At 42.1% G+C, this 19,500-nt stretch overlaps 1 protein-coding gene across 14 annotated transcripts in view; it reads right to left on the bottom strand.

The window, feature by feature from the left end:
* FARP2 (FERM, ARH/RhoGEF and pleckstrin domain protein 2) overlaps positions 1–19,500 on the bottom strand; it is a 47,716-nt gene that overhangs the window by 14,672 nt on the left and 13,544 nt on the right. For 7 of the 14 annotated variants that reach the window (XR_014933175.1, XR_001557071.3, XR_001557072.3 and 4 more), the window contains exons 5-13: positions 18,083–18,161; positions 16,932–17,029; positions 14,984–15,098; positions 9,575–9,722; positions 8,807–8,902; positions 7,336–7,499; positions 7,121–7,189; positions 6,685–6,742; positions 6,315–6,561 (exon numbers count right to left, since the gene is read on the bottom strand). Coding sequence is in view for 10 of the 14 variants with exons in the window: in XM_015871067.3 (XP_015726553.2) it covers positions 6,315–6,561; positions 6,685–6,742; positions 7,121–7,189; positions 7,336–7,499; positions 8,807–8,902; positions 9,575–9,722; positions 14,984–15,098; positions 16,932–17,029; positions 18,083–18,161 (1,074 nt within the window). In the remaining 4 variants the exon portion in view is untranslated. Of the gene's footprint in view, positions 1–6,314; positions 6,562–6,684; positions 6,743–7,120; positions 7,190–7,335; positions 7,500–8,806; positions 8,903–9,574; positions 9,723–12,609; positions 12,740–13,239; positions 13,343–14,983; positions 15,099–16,931; positions 17,030–18,082; positions 18,162–19,500 lie in introns of those variants that run through there. The other 7 variants (XR_014933176.1, XM_085512784.1, XM_015871070.3 and 4 more) reach the window with 3 other exon arrangements.

The raw sequence follows: 19,500 nt of genomic DNA, 5'->3' as shown, positions 1-19,500 counted from the left end.
CTCAGATTTGAAAACAAGAGAAGCTGGGAGTATCACACAAAGCACAGCCATGGGGATTTCATTATTGGGCTATTTTACGGCTGTTGGAAAAAGCACAAAGCAAAGCCAACTTGAAGCCAGCTGCTGGAACCATCGCCTTACCTTGTATTTCCTTCAAGAGCACATTAATTGCATCCCTCCCACTGACATTGTTAAAGATAATATGCATCTGGGTTACTCCTTGTTTATGTCTGTTCTAGCTTTGGGTTTATTTATATTTTAATGACGCCTATTTAAATTAGCAAAATAGCACCTATAGCCAAAATCCATTTGGAATAACCTGCTCACAGAATTACTGCAGGGCCCCTCTCTAACCTGTCACACTTCTCACAGGGCAATTTTGGCAAATAAAGCTGTATTTAAATGCAAGGATTGACAAAAACAAAGCACAGATGCTGATTCTTACAGTTGAATGCTTAAAACACTTCAAAGACAGACAACAAGGAGAGCACCCTACTAAAAATGATCATGATGGGATGGCCTAACAGCTATGCAAGGTGTAAATGTTAGCTGTAGGATCCCTTATCAGAAGGGCTGCCCCACTAAGTCCCTATGGGGTGATGCCCTTCAAAGGGAGCCAAGGGCAAATGTCTGCTGCCCTCCTCCATCACTCCCCTCGCACCCAGTTTACAAGACAGCGTATCCACAATCACATTCCACTCTAGGCATTATGTTTAACTTTCAGTCCCACTTCTATTCCCAAACAAAACATCTACAGAAGATTGCAGTCTGAACAATACACACCAATACTGGGTCATGCTCTACTCTCAACCAAGGTATGGAAGAGGGAAACTGCCTTGTGAAACCTGGTCATGAAACTGTAATGACACTGTAAGGTGCCTTGGCTAGGAGAACATTTATTCTATTTCAAACAGAAAAGTAACGAAAAATAAAGCTAAAAAGCCCACGATGTCATTTATATCAAAGTTTTCCTTATTTTATTGCATAAACAATTAGAATTATGAATTAGTACAAATCTGTAGGTCCATAACCAGCAATCTCAACAGACACAAAAGTATTATAAGAGTCCCAACATGTAATTCAATAAAACATTTATGGTATAAAAGATAAAAGTTCAAGAGATCAACCAAGGAATTCCAGCCTTCTTTGTTTCCTTAATGTAATCCTTTCCTGAAAGAATAGCACCTATTTCACTGGGGAGTCACTTAATCAAGGCACGTGTACCTCTGTACATATTGAGAAGCAGGCATTTCTGGTTTCATCCCAAGCTGCTGAACAGCCCAACCTTGTGCTGCCATCCTGCACATGCAAGCAGCAGCAGGAGGATATTGTGATTGGAAAATACATAGCAGAACCTTCCCACACAGCAGGTTCAATGAACCATGCCCCAAAGCTATGGCATGCTCTGTGGACTAAGCCTGTAAGAGCCCACCAGCATATAGCAAACTAAGTGGGTCTTCGGGACTGTGAAGTCTCCCCACGTTCATACAGGGTGTATATGTATGCCCACACATACACATGGCATTCGTGACAGCTTCGCTGCAGGATCTACTAAAAACTACAGCTAAAAGTCTACAATGAGAACTGCAGTGTATATGCATTCACTCAGTCGATACCTGATAAGTTCAGCTTTGGATGTTATGCAAAATGACAATAATGGGAATGACTTACCAACAGGTTTGCACCAAACTGCACACAGAAATGACGTTTATTGGCACCTCCAGAAACTCTTACCCTCATTAAGGTTTGCAGCTGAACAGAAACTACCACCACCACAGGAAGAAACCACCAACCAAAAAGAGGAAAACCACCCTTATAGAAAACCACCTATGACCACAATACAAACATACACAGGAAAAAGGAGATCAGGAGTTGCCATTTATCCAGCAACGCAGAAACTCACTGGAAATTAAAGTGAAAGCTGAGAGCAAATCAACGTGTTGCCCCACTAAGACAAAATGCAATAACTCCTGGGAAATATACAGCACTTAATACCCGAATGATGAGTGCATATATTCAACTTACCAAGAACAGGCACAAGCAATAATAAAGGCTGGTAAGGCTTTAAAAGTTTAACCGGGTTGCTGAGTGGTCAAAGAATATCCTGTGACCAGAGGTCTGTGCAAATGATCAGCTCCACTAACGACATACACCAAGATGCTGGTGTATGTATATATTCTCCTGTAGTGCTTGACATTCACAAATGCACTGAAGTGTGAATGGTTGTAAATAGGCACATGTGGTAATACAGGTGCAGAGTACCTTACCCTTTGAAGACATTCATTCCTTAATGTCTTCTAGTCACACTGCAAGGCACATGTTGAGTACCACCAGAGAGCTGTAGCTATCAGCCTAACTCATTGGGGAACACCACTGATGTGGACATACCTTCTGCAGCTGCATGAATTTGGTAACACGGGTTGTATTCGTACAGCCAGCCTGGAACAGAAGAAAGTCCCAGTGGTTCTTGCTGCTGAAAAAACCACAGTGCTAAAAGCTGCACGCTGACAAGAGATCCATGTCTCTCAGACAGCGTTACACACATCCTCACCTCCCACAGCTGGGGGCAGAAAGCAAACAAGAACAAACGTACCTCCAAAAGTGACCGACACAGGGAGAGAAGATGCACATCCACCTGCCACAAACAAGCGAAGCTTCGCAGCCAGGCTTTCACCTGCCCCTACCACAACTCATCCAACTCCTCCTCAAGGTGAGCCAGCATTGTAAAAAGACAATGGAGCAAACTGCAAGGAGTAACAGTGACAGCCTGACAGCAGAGCTGGCGTTCAGGACATAACACACTGAGGTTCACCCATTCCCTCAATGCTATTCAAAGACAAAGCACAGAGAAGGGAAAGCCCTTCCTTCCCTCACTCCCTGCTGCTGTATCAGCAGCAAGGACATAACCAGCAGGTGCTGGAGGCACAGACAGCAGTACTGAACTCCTATAGAAACAGCACTGCAGCAGTCTATCAGCCAGGAGTGGGTTTTGGACCTCCTCAGAAGGATTCTGGTTGTATCTAAGCAGCACGTACCCTTGCTCCACTCTTCCACACTCCACATCTGGAAATGAGAAAGCAGCGGACTGTTTGCTGTACACCACAGCGTACAATCCTAGCAAAGGATACTGATTTTTAGGTGCTCACCAGTGCTGTCTCTATGTGAGCATCCCCAGCTCAGATATAAAGCAGAGCTAGAAGACAGGAAAGGTCAGCATTCATTTAACCAAAACCTTATTCTGATCAGTTCCGTACCTGGGTCAAGGCTCTCCTTCCCACACTCCTTACCCCAGCCCATCCTCTCCTGTGGTTCCACACACCTTGCTCTAAGCTAATCAGATCTCCAACTCCTTTGGGAAACAAACTGGGCATCACATTAAGGCTCTTACTACTTAGAAACATACACATCCCTGAGATTTAGAATTGCCAACTGCCAACAGAAGATCTGCATAGCTGCAAAGTATAAGGAGAAGTACTAAAGACACCTTTTAGTACCAAGTGCTCTGCAAGAAAACATTCTTATCAAGCCTTCTCTCGTGACTACCTGGTATGTTTGTTGAAAACACTCCCACAAGGTTTTCTCTTCTGAAGATCTTGGGAGCTTTTGAAATGCTACAGAATGTAGCAGGACTTACTCCCATACTGAACATTTGTAATGATTTAGAGAGAATGCTTGTGGTTTAGGCACAAAACATAAAGCAGAGGCAGACGTGGTTATATGCAAATAGCCCCATCTTGACTTTTTTACTTAAAGATGAAAGAAATTAAAGGCCACTTTTTAAATCTTACATTGATATTCATCCCTGACTTTGCTACCTGGAGGAGAGCCAGGAGATATAAGTCTGTTTTCTGTTTTTCAAGTGACATAATGTCATTGTGGGAAGGAAACCAGCCTGAAACACACATCACGGTACCACCTGTGACACAGCTGAAGACCCCTTCTAAGTGCCTATTCACAAATCCATGAGATTATATCTCCACAGGTACGAATCAAGTCAAACAAAGAGCTAGAACGCACATTCAGTAGAAAAACAAAACTAAACTTGTATTAAAAAGAAATAAGACCAATTATACAGCTGCACATTCCTCTAAGGCCAAGCTAGTGCTGTGTTCTAAATGTGCTTTGTTGTCCTGTGCCACTGGCAAAGGCAACCAGATTCTAATGAAACAACAGCGATTCCACTTAAACACAACTGCCACAGCACTTGGAAGTGCCATGGAAAATAATCCTGCCTCGCTAAATACTGAACTAAAAGGAACAGGTGACCAAAGGATGTTTTACTTCCTCTCACTTTACCATGGAGAGGAATTCCCCTGAACTTTCAGTTAACAGAATTTTGTGAGACAATGGTATTTTTTTCATGCTTGACTAAGGAACGAAGGTCTTTTAACAGTATATTGAGCCCAAAGCAAAGAAAGTCAATATGAATGATACTGAGTATGAAATTACACTTATCACCATAAGCTGATTATTTTGAGGCACTGCTTGTACTCGTACCGTACCTTCTCCTTTAATAAGAAAGGCCATATTTTAAAGAAAAATTAAAGCTTTCACCACATTTACCCCCACCTCTCTTCCCTAAATCAAGTGGATTCTCATGAGCTAATTCGTAAGTACTTCAATGTAGCACAATAAAGGAAAGGTGAGACAAAAATGCAATGCAAACTAAGTGCTTTCATAGTCTCTGTATGCATCTCCAAACTACTGCAAAGCAGAAGGGTGCTTGTTTGTTGCTGGACTACTGAAGGCACCTTATGGTCAGAAAATATGAGCGTCTTCGCAAGAAGCTTTGCTGGCTCTCATATTCACTTGATCACGTTGCATAGTTTTGCACCTTAAAAATCATCCTTCATAGCTGACTTGAAGACTGTCTCTTCTTTTTGATTATGGGGGAAAAAACCCAAACACAAAACACCAAGAACTCTCGCCAGCAAAAATGACTGTTGTAATCACAGACTGCATATTTATATCACTCCTTACAGACATGTTCAGAGCCAAAAAAAATCCTTCGATATACTGTAATTTGCAAACTGATGGTCCTTAACTTCTCTGAAATCAGTGTTTTTTGTCCCTCAATGTGGTGTTTTGCAAACATTGTGGCCTGTTCTGACACACTCTGGACGCAGTGTGTTGTACAAAGCACAGAACTGAAGCTGGTGTGCTTTAAGGGAACTGAAGACAGGAAAAAAAATGATCAGCTGTGGTACGTGATTTAAAATCCTGCCACTGGGTTAGAGTTCTCTTGTTTAAAGTGACTGACATCACTTTATTCTGACTTCTAAGTCTGAACAGCTGAGAGGAATCCACCACAAAAATGAAGAGTCAGTGATTGACGTGAGTCTTCTCCGTCCAGTCTTCTTGAGTCAGATTCTTTAAATTATTCTGAAAGTCAAAAGTTAAGTTCTCACCGGTTGCTTGAGCAAAAGGATTACTAAAGAAAAGGTTGACATCCAGAGGTGCAGCAGTTTCAGAGTCCCAGGAGTCTGTATCTGTACTGCTGGAGTCTTCAGTGGTGGTGGGAGGGTAGCTCAGCTGCTCCAGCTGGTCAATGATGTCAGTGAACTGAAAGGCTGAACTGGACTCGGAGCGCACTGAGTAGGCTGGGAAGTTCACCATGGAGCTCGCCTCAGAGTGGTTAGCAGAGCTGTACGTGTGCAAGGAGGACGTACCATTGAGTGGCAAATTGTTGAGGGAGCTGCTCTCGGATCGGTTGTTGATGAGTGAGCTCGTTTCAGAAGGGCTCAGGAGGCTCTGCATTCGGCTTGCTTGTGCCTTAACCTCAAACAGCTCCGAGGTGTTGGATGGTCTCTCGTTGCCATTGAAGTCACTCCCTTCTTCAAATTCAAACTCATCTTCCACATTCATATCTACTGCTTCTGTTGAGTACCTGTCAGGGCTTGACTGAGGAGAGACTGCATTTTGTTGAAGGGCATCCTTTGTTAAGCCTGGAGACTCTGATGCGTGCTTAGAAAAATCAGAACCCTTTAAATCTAAACCGCTGTACACGTAAGAAAATGCCTCAGAGCCCCCTGCAAAAAAGGATATTTCTGCAGGGTCATCATCAATAAACTCTTCTGACACCTGTAACTGTGAATTTGTCAGTGTGAACAGAGGGGCACCCCTACCGCAGTGTTGATGCTCTTTTTCAGCAACAAAACCACCTGTGGTAAAGTCATCCTCATCATTGTCATTTTTACAAAGAGCAGCCCTATTCTCCTTGTTACTCTTCTCTACATCTAAATCTAAACCACAACCACTCTCAACAACAGGACAAGCAGGGTTACAGTTTCCTGCAACACTACCAAACCCAACACCTTGGAATGACTGGAACATGGGAGATCCAGGCTGCTGCACCAGTTTCCTCCCCGTTTCTTCTGCAGGCATTGGGGTGTTTTTGTCCGGAATCCTTGTGTACGATGCTCGGGGGTCCAAGGAGGAAGGGCTGCTTTCTGCAAAGATGGGCAGGATGGTAGGAGCAGCTGAGGAATGAACGGAGTGGAAGGAAACAGTCGCTGAGGCAGGAGACCCCGGGGTCCTCAAGCCCTCAGGGAACGCGATGCTCTGAGGGAGAGAAGTAAAAACACAAAGGGTAACAGCTCATCCTACCATATTCCTAGGCAGCCATCCTGGAAAGCTGACTGTCAGCTTCACTGACTGGACTACCTGGAGTCACACAGAACTAACCTGTTTTGGCACATCTGTGTTTGAAGTGTGAGTGGACACTCTGACTCTGCTGTGCCTCCTGCAGAAGAGAGAGCAACCTGTGAGCATCCAAGACAAGAGCCAGCCTCCTCCCTTTCCCTTTCATTCTAAGAGCCAGTAAAAAGTCTCAAGATGCATTTCATTATTATCTTTTAACAATTAATTCAACTGTTTAGGTTGGATCACCAGGTTCATCCATCAACCTAATACAACCTAATAAGTTATGCTGTCATACAGGAAAGGTGCTCAGCTGAGCACCACAAGACACTAAAACTACTCATGAATAGCAGATTACAGAAATCCTTCCTATTAAAAATATTGTAAAATTTCATGACTTTAAAAGCAGTTCTAATTTAGGAAGTAAGAATGCTGTGAAAGACTCAACCAAATGTCACCTGACAAAATAATCTGGATTTACCTTTCATATGGAGTTTTCTTCATCCCACTGTCTTTAATATAATCCACTAGCTGCTTCTGTGTTCGTCCACTGTGAATCCACAAAAGCAGCAAAGTTATGAAAAGCAGTAGATAGGAATTACAAATGGAGTTACTTGAGAATAATTTTCCCATTTGAGTTCATTTCCTAAGATAGAAGCAATTCAGCTTCAGCAAGCGTATGATGTTCCTCCATACCTGTATCTGAACGATGACCCTCTGGTGAAGAAGACTGCTTTAGCCTTTGGCTTTGGCTGATCAAAGAGCCTAAAAAACGTGTGGTATTCAACACAGATTTTCCAGAAGTTCTTACATTCATCCCTACTTCCCAAAAGAAACTCCAGTGTATCTTGGTATGGGCCCTGGGAAAAAAAAACAAGAGCCAAGTGGAACATAAGATGGCAATGGAAGAGAAAAGGAAAAAACAGATCTCAGCTAAAAGGCTCAAAAGATGCAGTGTTCTGCTGAGTCCTTTCTCACATACATGAAAGCTATGAATATGATTTTCATGCAATCATTCATTTACTTTAAAACTACTTCTTACATAGAAAATGTAAAAGCACTTATCACACACTTGACTAAGGCTATTTAAGTGAAATGGTAGTGATTTTCAAAGTACTTTTACTTCTTAAAAGCTCTGATGCTTTTCCCATGTCCTGTGATTTAGAACAGGCTGGACAATGGTGTGTGTGTGGCAGAACACAGTTATCACATGGCATTCCTGAGGGTCTCACTGTGAGATGCACGACTACACATGCAGTCAGTGTGTCCTGTTTCAGATTTCTGAGGTATACATCACTGTATTATGTTCAACCTTGGTTTTCCATTCTAAGGCAGCCTTGTGCTGAACACAATCCAGTCTTTAAGTGTGGAAACAACAAAGAAAGTGATGATAAATTTGATACTTGCTGTCAAAAATGTGTTGTAAATCATCCCAAGCATGAAAAATACCTTCTGCTATAAGGACATATTAGAAAAATAAGGCTATACTAAGAATAATTGTATAGTTCTTAAAACTAAGCTCCAACAATGTAATCTCAGCCATTTAATGCTTCCTGAAACACGTCAGATTGCTTTACTATGGAATCAAGGGACTCTGTACCACAGTTTTCATTTAAGCAGCACCTATTCAACAAGTTCCTGGATAAAACTGCCATATAAAGCAATCACTTCCGTATTAGCAGTGTACTGTAATGTTGTCTTAAGGAGCTACAGCCAAAAGCACTCCCTGCTGTGCCTTTATCTGAGCAACAAAGATTGACTATTTCAATGCTTAGGTTATCCTAGCTCATGTTGGACTACAGAGGATCAAAGAGCTTAGATGACTCTTAACATCCACTTATATCCAAGACAAATAAGAAATACAACCTTTTCATAGTTAAAAATAAAAAGTTACTCTGAAACACCAGGTTCTTCATTTCTCTTCCTGTAGTATTCACAACATGCCCTTGCCTTTGTCAGAGATACATGAAGATGAAATCTATGGTGACAGGCATAAGGTGAGAAAGATTTTTACTTGAATGGTGAAATTGCCTGTTTCTCTGGCAATGTCTTATAAAGTCACAGATTGAAGAGTTTTTCCATGATAAAAGTGTACATGTAAGTATATACATACAAATATACGTAATTTTTCCAACACTGACAAGGTAGTTACTGTGGCAAAACTTACACAGACCTCTGGGTGGAGTTTAATAAGGAATCTTTTCCTCTTGAAGCTCAGCTTACGGACCTTGGACCAGTTAAAGGTATTGATTTTCGTATTACCCTGAATTAAAACAATAAAAAGTTTGCAAAAAAGTTTCAGAAGAATAGTAAAACTAATTCTTTTGCAAGCACAGAAATACATGAACGGGCACCCAACCCATTCCGCTCATAGGAAATAGGAATCTGTTTCTAGTAACAATATTAACTTAGGAAATCTTTTCCTTTAACACAAAGGCCAACTACAACCTGTATGATGTCTGTGTATCTCTGAGCAAACAGCAGAAAACTGAAGGAAAACTTGGAGAACTGGGACATAAAAACTATTTTCTATGTACTTCTATGTGTCAAGAACAATATTATCCTAGCAAAAATACACTGCAACACTAAAGCAAGGGAAAATGAACACATACACCGAGATTACAGAACTGTTTTAGGGCTGTATGGAAAAGATTAATTGTTATTTCTAAATGTGTATGTAAGTAACATTCAAATAGATGACATAAAACATTTTTATTTGGTGTCACTGTTAGTTCTGTGATCTTTACACACTATCCACCTCCAAGGGCAAACTGCTACACACAGACATTTGTGGGCCTAAGTGACACTCTACTGATCATAAAATACATCCTAGATTTTTACCATCAGACATGCTTGAAATTAAAATAAGGCTTACTCCCAAGACAAACTAATGCAAAAACAGCTAGACATGCATGGTAGGCTTCACCCACCTTACCTGGAATACTAGCACACCCATGTGTGAAACAGCGAGATTAATTTTTGTGCCCTCACGATCAGATGCAAGGTGAAACCTGATGCCGTACATCTCCAGTTTCCGAGCAATTTCAAGCACTTGGAAGTCTGATTCGGCAGGAGTTTGACCCCTGTAATAAGGAAGAAAAACAAACTTTTCAGTTCAATTGGATTGCACAACAATGCTGACGTGGCTAAAATACTCCACTTGTAATTCCGGCACTAAAAAGGAATTTTCTATCTAATTGAGTTTGACACGTTCAAGTTAAGCATTATATTGAAACTTCTGCACAATAGAAAAAATATTCAATAGCAGACAACCAGCCTAAATCACATCCCAGAGACAGAGGCCATGAAACAAACATTAACTAGCCCAGCGATTCCAGCTTAGGAACAGTAGAGTTCAACAGACCAGCATTTAATCTGCAGTGTCCTTCATTTTGCTTTGTAATATACATGTTAATATTAACCTGACACAAAGTGAAACCCTTCTGTAAGCAGTACGATGGAAACAAAGCAAACACTGTGAGAGTTCCAGGTTGAATCTCAGGACTGATTGCAGGGGGGCTGGAACTACATGATCCTTGAGGTCCCTTCCAACTCGGGTCATTCTGTGATTCTGTGACTGCACAACTATTACACCAATATGACTGGGAGCGAGGCATTCCCCTGCCTTTGACTGCTCAGCTTCCTCCTTGCCAAAGAATCATCAGAAATGATTTTAAAAATCATTTTTGAAGCATCATCTGCTGTTGAAATAACGTTGAAACCATGAGAGGGAGGTACCCACATGGAGCATCTCCTGCTCCATACACAAGAGGTCCAAGCAAGCGGTACTGAGACACCACTCACATATGTGGTGCTTGTGAACAGCCAACACTTTATTTCCCTGAAGCAGAGGCTTGTACTTTCTTCCCTCCCTGTTTTTCACCACGAGGGGGAGAGTTCAGTGGATTAACACTGTTTTTTCCTGTTTGCTGAGGCAGGAGCTGGTGGGAAGCTGAATCCTCTTCCAGCACCATTCGAACGGACACGTGGGGAGCTGCCTGGGCACTGCCTGCCTACAGGCACCTCCCTGCTGAAATAAGGGCTACCTTGCTTCCAAGCAAGAGCTGTGCGAAGCATGGGCAGAGCTGCAGCACTGGAAACACTTGTGCTGCCTGCCATTCAGCCAGGACAGGCGTGATGGGGACACAGGAGAGGAAAGTGCCCTCTGTTTAGGGCCAATGAGCACTGAAACCAGCTGAGATTTCTGCACACACACACAACAGTCACACACAGATGTCAGAAGCCCTGTTTCCAAGGAACACTTCTCAAGCAGAGGAGAAGTTGTTTATCACAGGATCTATTTTGGTGTGCGATGCGGTGCCAGCACCATCAGCACTGCATCACTCCTCCTGGCTTGCCTTTGTAGGCATCCTCCCCCTGCCCATCTCCAGTCATGTTTTAAGTTAAACAACTTCTGACTCTATGTGCATTTCCCTTAGATACAAATGGAGAACACTGAAGTGAGCAGCTACATTTAAACATAACAGAAGAGGAAAGAGGATTTTCTACCTTTTTCCCAACTGGAGAAAGCAAAGATTCCCTGAATTTCCTGACCTTGCAAATTCCAGCCTTGTTGCAATGTCAGTGTAACAGGGCCGTGTAAGTACAATGCAAGTGTATGAAGCACAGAGGGAACAAAAATCTGTTCTCAAACAGAAAAAGAAATGCCAGCCAAGCTGCATGAAGAGCAATGGGGCTGCACCTCCAGCAGCGTAACAACCACACATGTTAGTTATGGCTGGGAGCTCAAACTGCTAAAGCAGATTTCCCTGTCTCTGACTAAAATGAGCAACGCTGGAATAAGCATTTTTATTACAGCTTGAAGCATCACTAGCATTTCTTCCACAGATTCCTTAACTGTGTCAAAATAGTTGAAGCACCGTGACTTCTGTTTATTAAACACATCCAAGACCAAAGAAAAAAGTCAGATCATCAATATTAATTTTGGCCACAGCTCCTTGAGTCGCACTCTAAGAGCGCTGTGTGGAGCTGCCACCCACACCAATTCCTGGTATAATTCTTCTCAATAGAAGTGCACGAAGAATGAATGAGGTGCTTTGTCTTTTGAGAGGATGCTAAGGTTGCCGGAGGATGGGAACTGCTGCTGGAGGGGAACACAAACAAAAATTAGGACAAAATAGCAACCAGAAAATGGGAAATTCTCGATGAACAGCACAGCATAAACTGATGCAGAACCACCAGCATTGCATGTTCTGACCCACCAGATACAAGCAGAAGCCCAGCGCGGCTCAAGAACAATAAGGAAATTTTTTAAGAGTGTCCTCATAGACAAAACCTGCTCACACCTACCAAAGAAGGAAGAGGCTGCAGCAGGGAAAGCCAGGAGCGGTGCCAAGCAGCTCACACTGCACAACAAACATTTACAAATGAGATGCAGTTTCAGAGTAATTACCCTCAGATGTTTGCTGGAGACTAAGCTGCACAGACCAGCCTGAAAACAATCTGGTCTAATTTTGTTCATCCATTAAGCAGATAAATCTACTTACTCTTCCCCAGGTCAATGGACAACAGGCTATCTTTCGCAAGTGTTTTCCTGCAAAAACTGCTGTCAGCACAACAGATTTAGAGGTAAATTCTGCTTACATACCTTCATTTAGACAGATATTTGTGAAGGGTTACAGTATTCACGTGAAAATTGGGGCAATGGCTTCAAAGCACACGCTGCTAAAAGCTCTGCAATCAGCACAGCTTGTCAAAGCAGCAACACAATGTTTTAAAGCACACACAGTCGAGGTGCTGCAGTTTTACATATTGTTAGAACACGCAGAAAAAAAAGCAATCAAGCTTTTTCCTTATTTATAAATGTTATACACAGCATCCTATTTATTTATTAATTGTAATCCTGGACAGGCTGTGAAAGCACCTGAGGGACAATAGTAAATGGAGATAGGTATAAATGCAACAAATCTTCCTGACTTACACAAATACACAAACACACCAAAAACTCACCAGTCATTTGAAGGCGTGCAAATTGTGTTAAACAAATCCATCAAGCAAAACAGAGTCAAAGCTCTTCTTCAGGCATCCACGGTAATGCTTAACTCTGATCTACAGCCCCCCATTCTCCCCCCATCAAGCGCTCCACTTGTATTACTTGCAGGTAGGCAGAAAGCATCACATTCAGAGTGTTTGGAGCACTCAGATGTAACCACACAACAGCAGCTTCAAAATACAAAGTTAGCACAGAAGCAAAGAGCTCCATAGTGAACCCAGGCTCTCACTGTAGCAAATAACCAACCTGCTGTTCCAAAAATACAGCCCCTCTTATTTACTGTTCCTGCATTTGCAAAGTTAAATATAAAACCCGTGTTTCTATATTTGTGAGTATAAATATTTGTAAAAGGAAGAAAACAGGCATGTTTAATAGGAAATAAGCTTGCAGTCTCATCCTTCTGAATACAACTTTTTGCTCTTGTTCTGATACAGAGGGGTTACACAGATCCTGCTTTCCCCCCTCTTCTACCAGCTCTAATAGCTCAGCTGAAGCTACACAACACCCAAGCGCAGCCTTCTAACATAAAGAGACACCAGAGATGAAACACCCCTGAGGGCCACGCGTGCTCCTGCCCAGCAACTCACGTGTGGTGCCAGAAGGAATCCTATTGCCACCCCCGGCTGAGAAAGGCAGATCGAAGTGCCCTGCTTGGTGCTGCAGAGAAATGGACAGCACACTGCTACACCAGTGAGCGTGGTGAAAGCAAAGCGAGGGCTGCAGAGCACGGGGTCAGAAAGAGAAAGGATGATGCAGCAGTGAGCTGGAGAGGAGCCACCCCCTCAGCAATGGGTTCCCTTTTTGGAGGCTGCGCTGGCAGCTGAAGGAAGGAGCAGACTGTTAAAGATAGGGAGGGGGGTAAGGAGGTGAAAGGAAAGAAATAGAAAAAGAAAACCCCAAAATAAAGCTATGAAGCAAAAGTACGGTAAGAGAGAAGTGAAATAATTTGCTCATTTAGCAGCATGGCATCGGCAGGAAGGAGGCAGACAGGGTCTGTGCTTCCACTTGCTCCTTGCAATAGAAATGTGGAAAAAAGGGTGCAAACACTGAGAAAATGCAGGACCTTCACCAGTCTTACTAAAAATGGAAAAGGGTGCCCAGTACTCACTGGGTAAGGACGCAGAGAAGAGACGAGTAAGGAAGTGCCAGCTATTTTTAGGGTTGCAGCGCTTCCAAAAGTACATCTATGCAAGAGAAAATTTTCCAAAGAAGAAAGGAGGTGTAAAATATCTTCAGTCGACTCAGGTAGTGCTGGCAATTGCTTTAAAGGAGATCTCAAATAATTATGTTAGATGCAATTACCATTAAACTAATGACAAGTAAACCCATGAAGCACGGAATCCTTTCCCACTTAACTTTCCTCCTTTCTTCCAGGTAAAAATACAGAGTTCCGTAGTGCATGGAATTATTAAAAGGAGCTTTCTGAAAAAATAAAAGCTCAAGGCTGATAGAATTACGAGTCCTTGGCTCTGTATTCAAAGTAGTTCCATATTTGTGACACACAGCTCCTTGGTCTCTGATCAATTCATTATTATTTCAAAGATACGCGAACTATAGAAGCAGTTATTGCATCAATTCTGATCCAAGTTATTTCTCTCCTTCTAACTCCCAACTCTCTTCTTCACCCTAAAACGAGTACAATGTAATTTATTCCTATTCATGCAAAAGCAACACCTATGGACTTTGCAAACCTGAAATTCTGGGGAACGATTCTGCTTCAAGCCATTATTACAAGCTCACAACAGGTTTCTGTGCTGCATTATTAAGAGTACACTGGAATATTACATGAGGAAAAACTATTGCTCAACAGCTTTGTGCTCTTCTGTTTCACTCACTCTCTCAACTACCACACTAGAATTAATTTAACTAGCATTACAAAAAACATTCATTATTATTGTCTCCTGTCCTCTTATAAATACCTGCTGTCCTACTACAGTCCACTGCATTTGCAGAAGTGCAGACATTTAAACAAACTTCTTACTGTGCTTTCCTTTTACCACCAGTGTTTAATTCAAGCCACATGTATATACAGAAAGTCAGCACACACAAACCTGTAAGCTGCCCCCAGACAAACTGCCTTGTTCTCAGAGTTTAAATAGCTGCACTGCCATATTCAGATGTAAAACGTGTATTAAACTGTGTTAAAACTCCTAATTTAAAAGTCTCGACAATAGCTATTGATAAGTTCAGTCGTTCTCATCAGACACAGCAGGTGTGCAGCAAATACAACCTGTCACCATCCCATCATACCATGCACTCACCTCCATGGAGCCAGCCCACCTGCTCCCCAACCCCAGGTCCCATCAGTGGAGCACCACCACCCTCACTTACACATGCTTCCTGTGGAACTCCAGGATCTTCCCTTGGATTCTTTCCTGGTTTGGCAAATATCGATTTACTTTCAGGTGCTCTCGATCTTCCGATTCATCAAAATCTCCTATTTCAGCTATTAGAGGAAAAAAATGTGTAAGAATAGAAAGAAACAATGGAGCAGGAACAATAACAGAAAATGCTTGGTAAGGAACTGGGGGGGAGGACCCCAAAGGAGTATTTTCCTTTCACTGTTTGAAATGTGTGTTTTATGCTTTGTACCCAAATTCACTTTAGAAAACATTCACACTTACCCCAGGCAGATTTCCTGGGGCTCACAGCAGCACAAATCCACACCTTTCAGAGATGATGCTTAAGAAGAGATTTATACATGAAGCATGAATCAATCGTGTAAAAGAGTTTCTATCTGATAAAACATGAGGCCAGAAGCCTTTGGTTTGGAGGAGAAAATCATAACGCACACAGAACCCACAGCAGATGAATATAAAGTTACGAGGAGAATGGAAAAAATATACATTATGAAACCCTTTCTATTCCTTTCTTGCACAAGCCAAAAAATTAAGCTGTGAAGCTCATTTTCATTGAAGAATGCCAAAATAAAGAAGCCAATTGAGAAAAGAATCTGACAAATACGAGGAAGTAAAGCTCAAGGGCAACTACATGAAGAGTTAAGGAATCAATCCGACTTAGAAGGGCCACATGCAAAGATGATTGGATGGCTGCAGTAACGGAAGTATCACCATATGCTTGCTCTGTTTCTCACGTCTTCCCCATAGCATCTGCTACCAACTACTGTCAGAGAAAGGAGAGCGGACTAAACAAACTAATAACCTCATCCAAGACAGATGTTCTTCAACAGAGCATAGCAATATCCTGTTTAAAATCAAGCCAGCGTACAAAACAACATGAGAAAGACTGGAAGGCACTTTTGTAAAATAATTTGATGTGAAGAAGAATCATTCTTTCTCGCTTCTACTTTTTGAGTACAATAAAAGCAAGATGGGTAAAGGGCAGACACTGAGGTTTGCTCAGCAGCTCCACACTGCCCTGGAATCATTGCCAAAACTTACGCAAAGCTGTGACAAATTGTTAGCAAATTTTAGTTGTGCAACTCCCTGGCTGCACACACAGGACAGATCTCCTTCTGTGTGACGTAACTGTAACTAATATTATTATAGTTATAATGATCTAATGAGAGGCAGCGAACTAACAACTATTTAGTAGTGCACACGTGAAGAGGCATCACTTCAAGGCTTTTGCTTCACGTTAGTAAGGAGGCACAAACCCCTATTTCTGCAGCTCACATTATAGGTTTGGCTGCTGCTTGAGAGGGCAGGCTAAGCTGAACCCATCTGGTTTTGAAACCAATCAGTCTCTGAACCCGCTTGACTTAAATGCCACATTTTAGCTCTTTAGCTGCTTACTGGCTGAGACAGCAGAAGCATGGAGAGCTCCCAAATCAATCGCTTCCAATTTCCATTTCCACTCCCTCCAAGAAGGGAAGTTGCTGACAACCCGCCTGTTAAACTTGTTCTCACACATTTCTAGTTTTATTTCCCAAACTTCAGCCCAGTCTCTATCATCTTCCAACCACGGGCAAACTTAGAAACTAACATAAAGAAGCAGTGAGGCTGGCTGAGAGCTGAGGAGTGCTGGCGACCCAGTTTGCAAAGCCAGAGCAAGGAGGCAACACACAAGTGTTTTGGTTTTTCATGATCTTCACATAGCCAGTGCTACCTTACACATAAATACATGCTGTTCTCCATAACATTGGGAACCTTCTAGCCCTGATTATAATCCCACTGGTCAAACACATTTGGTAACTAGTACTGAAAAGAAACACTGCAGGACAAAATGCTTCTGGCCACCAGAATGCGTAGAAAAAAAATCCTTCATGCTGTTTAATGCAATGGCAATGCCACCGGGTCACTACAGAGGTAATACTAACATTGCAGGAGATGAGAGACAAGAAGAGCTGCCGTGTTGTCACTGCAGGTTAGTCGCTCCTCTGCCAGGTCTCTTTTGATTTGCAAAGCGAACAGGTACCTGAAAAGTGAGAGTAAGAAGTACAATCTTAACAGGTTGTGAGAACTTAAAAACAGCTAAACGGCGTTTCATATGCATCAACATCCCTGAGTCTTCCTCTTCCCAAAACCAACATAAAACAGAAGACCTGCTATTGCAGGCAGCCAAATAAAACTAAGCACACAAGTAATCCACTTGTACAGTACAACTCATCAGTGTAAATGAACACGGAAAAACAAAGAAGCAGAAGGAAAACCACACTCATCAACAAGCTTGAGCTGTGAAGTAACAGCAGCTGTATTTTTTAGATGGAAAGGAACCAAGGAAGACTTTGACTGAGAGGAGGGAACATTACTGATGCTAGCATCTCATTAGGAAACATAATTTCTGCTAGCACTTATTTAATTCACTCAGTGGTTGCATTTACCAGGACTATGATGTTAGCAGGCTACAAAGACAGCAAGAAATTAAATGTACTTTTCTTAATCACAATATTAGTTCTCCGAAGTATTTCCCAATGCAGCAGCTAAAGGAATATCATTAGTCATAAAGTGCCTGAAGAAAATACAAGGGAAGAAGAGAAACATGGCAAGACTGAAAGTGCAGCAATAAGGACTGACTTTGTAACCCAAGCAAATATTAATATGTTTTCAGGAATCCAATGTTGGAAAGGATTTGTGCTTTCCTTTTTACTTTGAAGAAAGTACAGTAAACAGGCAACAGTAAACACATGGCATCTAGTTATTATAAACCTCTGAACTGGTGATAACTACGAGCAGTAAAGCATGTAAAGAAATGTTCTGCTTATAAATAGACGAGTTTCCTCTATATGCTGCCTCTTTCAATGCTGTGATGGCTGGCAAGCCCTTACCTGCACCATTTTCTGCTTTGAAACATATTTTTTCCCATAGCATTAATCTACCAACATGTGTCTTCTCAAAATGTGACACGACCCAAAAGTGCTGCTTCAATATCTTCACTATAAGACTTGTTTGGAAGTAAATACAACACACTCCTATTTTCACCTTTGTTTCAGTGGGCAGTGCAAACCAAGTTCTTCCAGAAATGCTTTACCTTGTATATTCCTCTTGCAGCTGACCTGGGTCTGGAGGGAAGAACTTTACAGCTAGACGAAGCATTGTAGTCTTTGGTCCTGTAAGAAAAGTCAGGTATGTTACAAGAATTCTTAGTAAGCAAAACCCACCAGAGTCTAGACAACCTTCAGCTCACTACAGTGGGCCTATGGGGTATAGATGACGCATGTCAAACAGACAAAGCAAGAAGGTTTCTTTTAAAACTCTATCTGTAATACTCCCAGGGTGTAGAACGTAGTGAAGTAACTTCATGCAACAGAATGTTGTCTCCTTACTGGGAGAACTTTCAGATGTGATGACGATGTATCACACCCCCAGCAACAGGAAGGTATTGCTGCGGGAGTAATTTTGACTGTCTTCTGCACCTGACTGATGTTCAGGGACAATAAACAAAGACAGAACTGCATTTTTGCTTTTATAATGCTTCTGCATCACAACCCCATATATAGTCCTCACAGATGGCACCCAAATTTTATCTATGTATTGCGTGCCTATTAGGAAGCCAGAAGTCTGAACGTACACTCAGTGACTAAGGAAAGCCCTGTTACAACCAAATGCCATAGGTGTGAAACCCATTCCCTGCAACATTGCTTTTCTCAGCAAAAACAAACGTGCATAACCATTAACATTTAGATCGACGTATGGAAACACTCTTCTAATTTCAAACCCTTTGTGGTCTGACTAGGGGCATAGTAACTGCAGCATTAAAAATGGGCTCCCCTGAGATGTTCCTGAAACATCAAACCTGCACAGACACACACAACTGCTCCTGTTAACCTACAAACCACAGCACCATATCGGGCTATGGTAAAATTGACTACATTCCTTCTGAAGCTAATCAAGAACAAAATGCACATCGTACAAAGCAAAGTTTTCTATATTCCCAAACAGGTGATTACCTATGATGGATCTGAATGGAAACGTTGATCATCTCCATTGTTTGTTCTTATTTTTAGAAGACCTGTATAAGATTCAGACCTTGGCTAGAAGTAGTGGACACCCTACTGTGGGTGGAGCAGGAGTGGGACCAGGCGGACCCAGAGGCACCTCAAAACTCAGCCCTTCTGTGATTGAATCTTCACAACCGCACTGAAGCTGCAGCCACTCACACAGTGATAGCACACAATGATAGCACTGTGTGAGTGAGTGTCAACCAGTTCTGAGCTTTGCCTGGCAAACCAGAACACTGGAGAAGGCAATGCAGTTCCTGCAGTCTTTCTGAAAGGCAATCAGCTCTCAGAAAGGATCCCGAATGCAGGTATTACCCCATCCTTGCTCACAACATCCCTTCCCATTTTAAGACAACACAACTGAGAAAAGCTCACAAGCAGCAAACAGCACGTTTCACAAACTCACCACCAGCTGATCCAACCCATCCAGATATTTATCACAGAGAGA

This window comes from Coturnix japonica, chromosome 12, assembly GCF_054131305.1.
Source record: "Coturnix japonica strain WE chromosome 12, WE-NBRP24, whole genome shotgun sequence".
NCBI lineage: Eukaryota > Metazoa > Chordata > Aves > Galliformes > Phasianidae > Coturnix > Coturnix japonica.
Note: the sequence above shows the minus strand (reverse complement) of the source record. Positions and strands in the feature narration are given on the sequence as shown.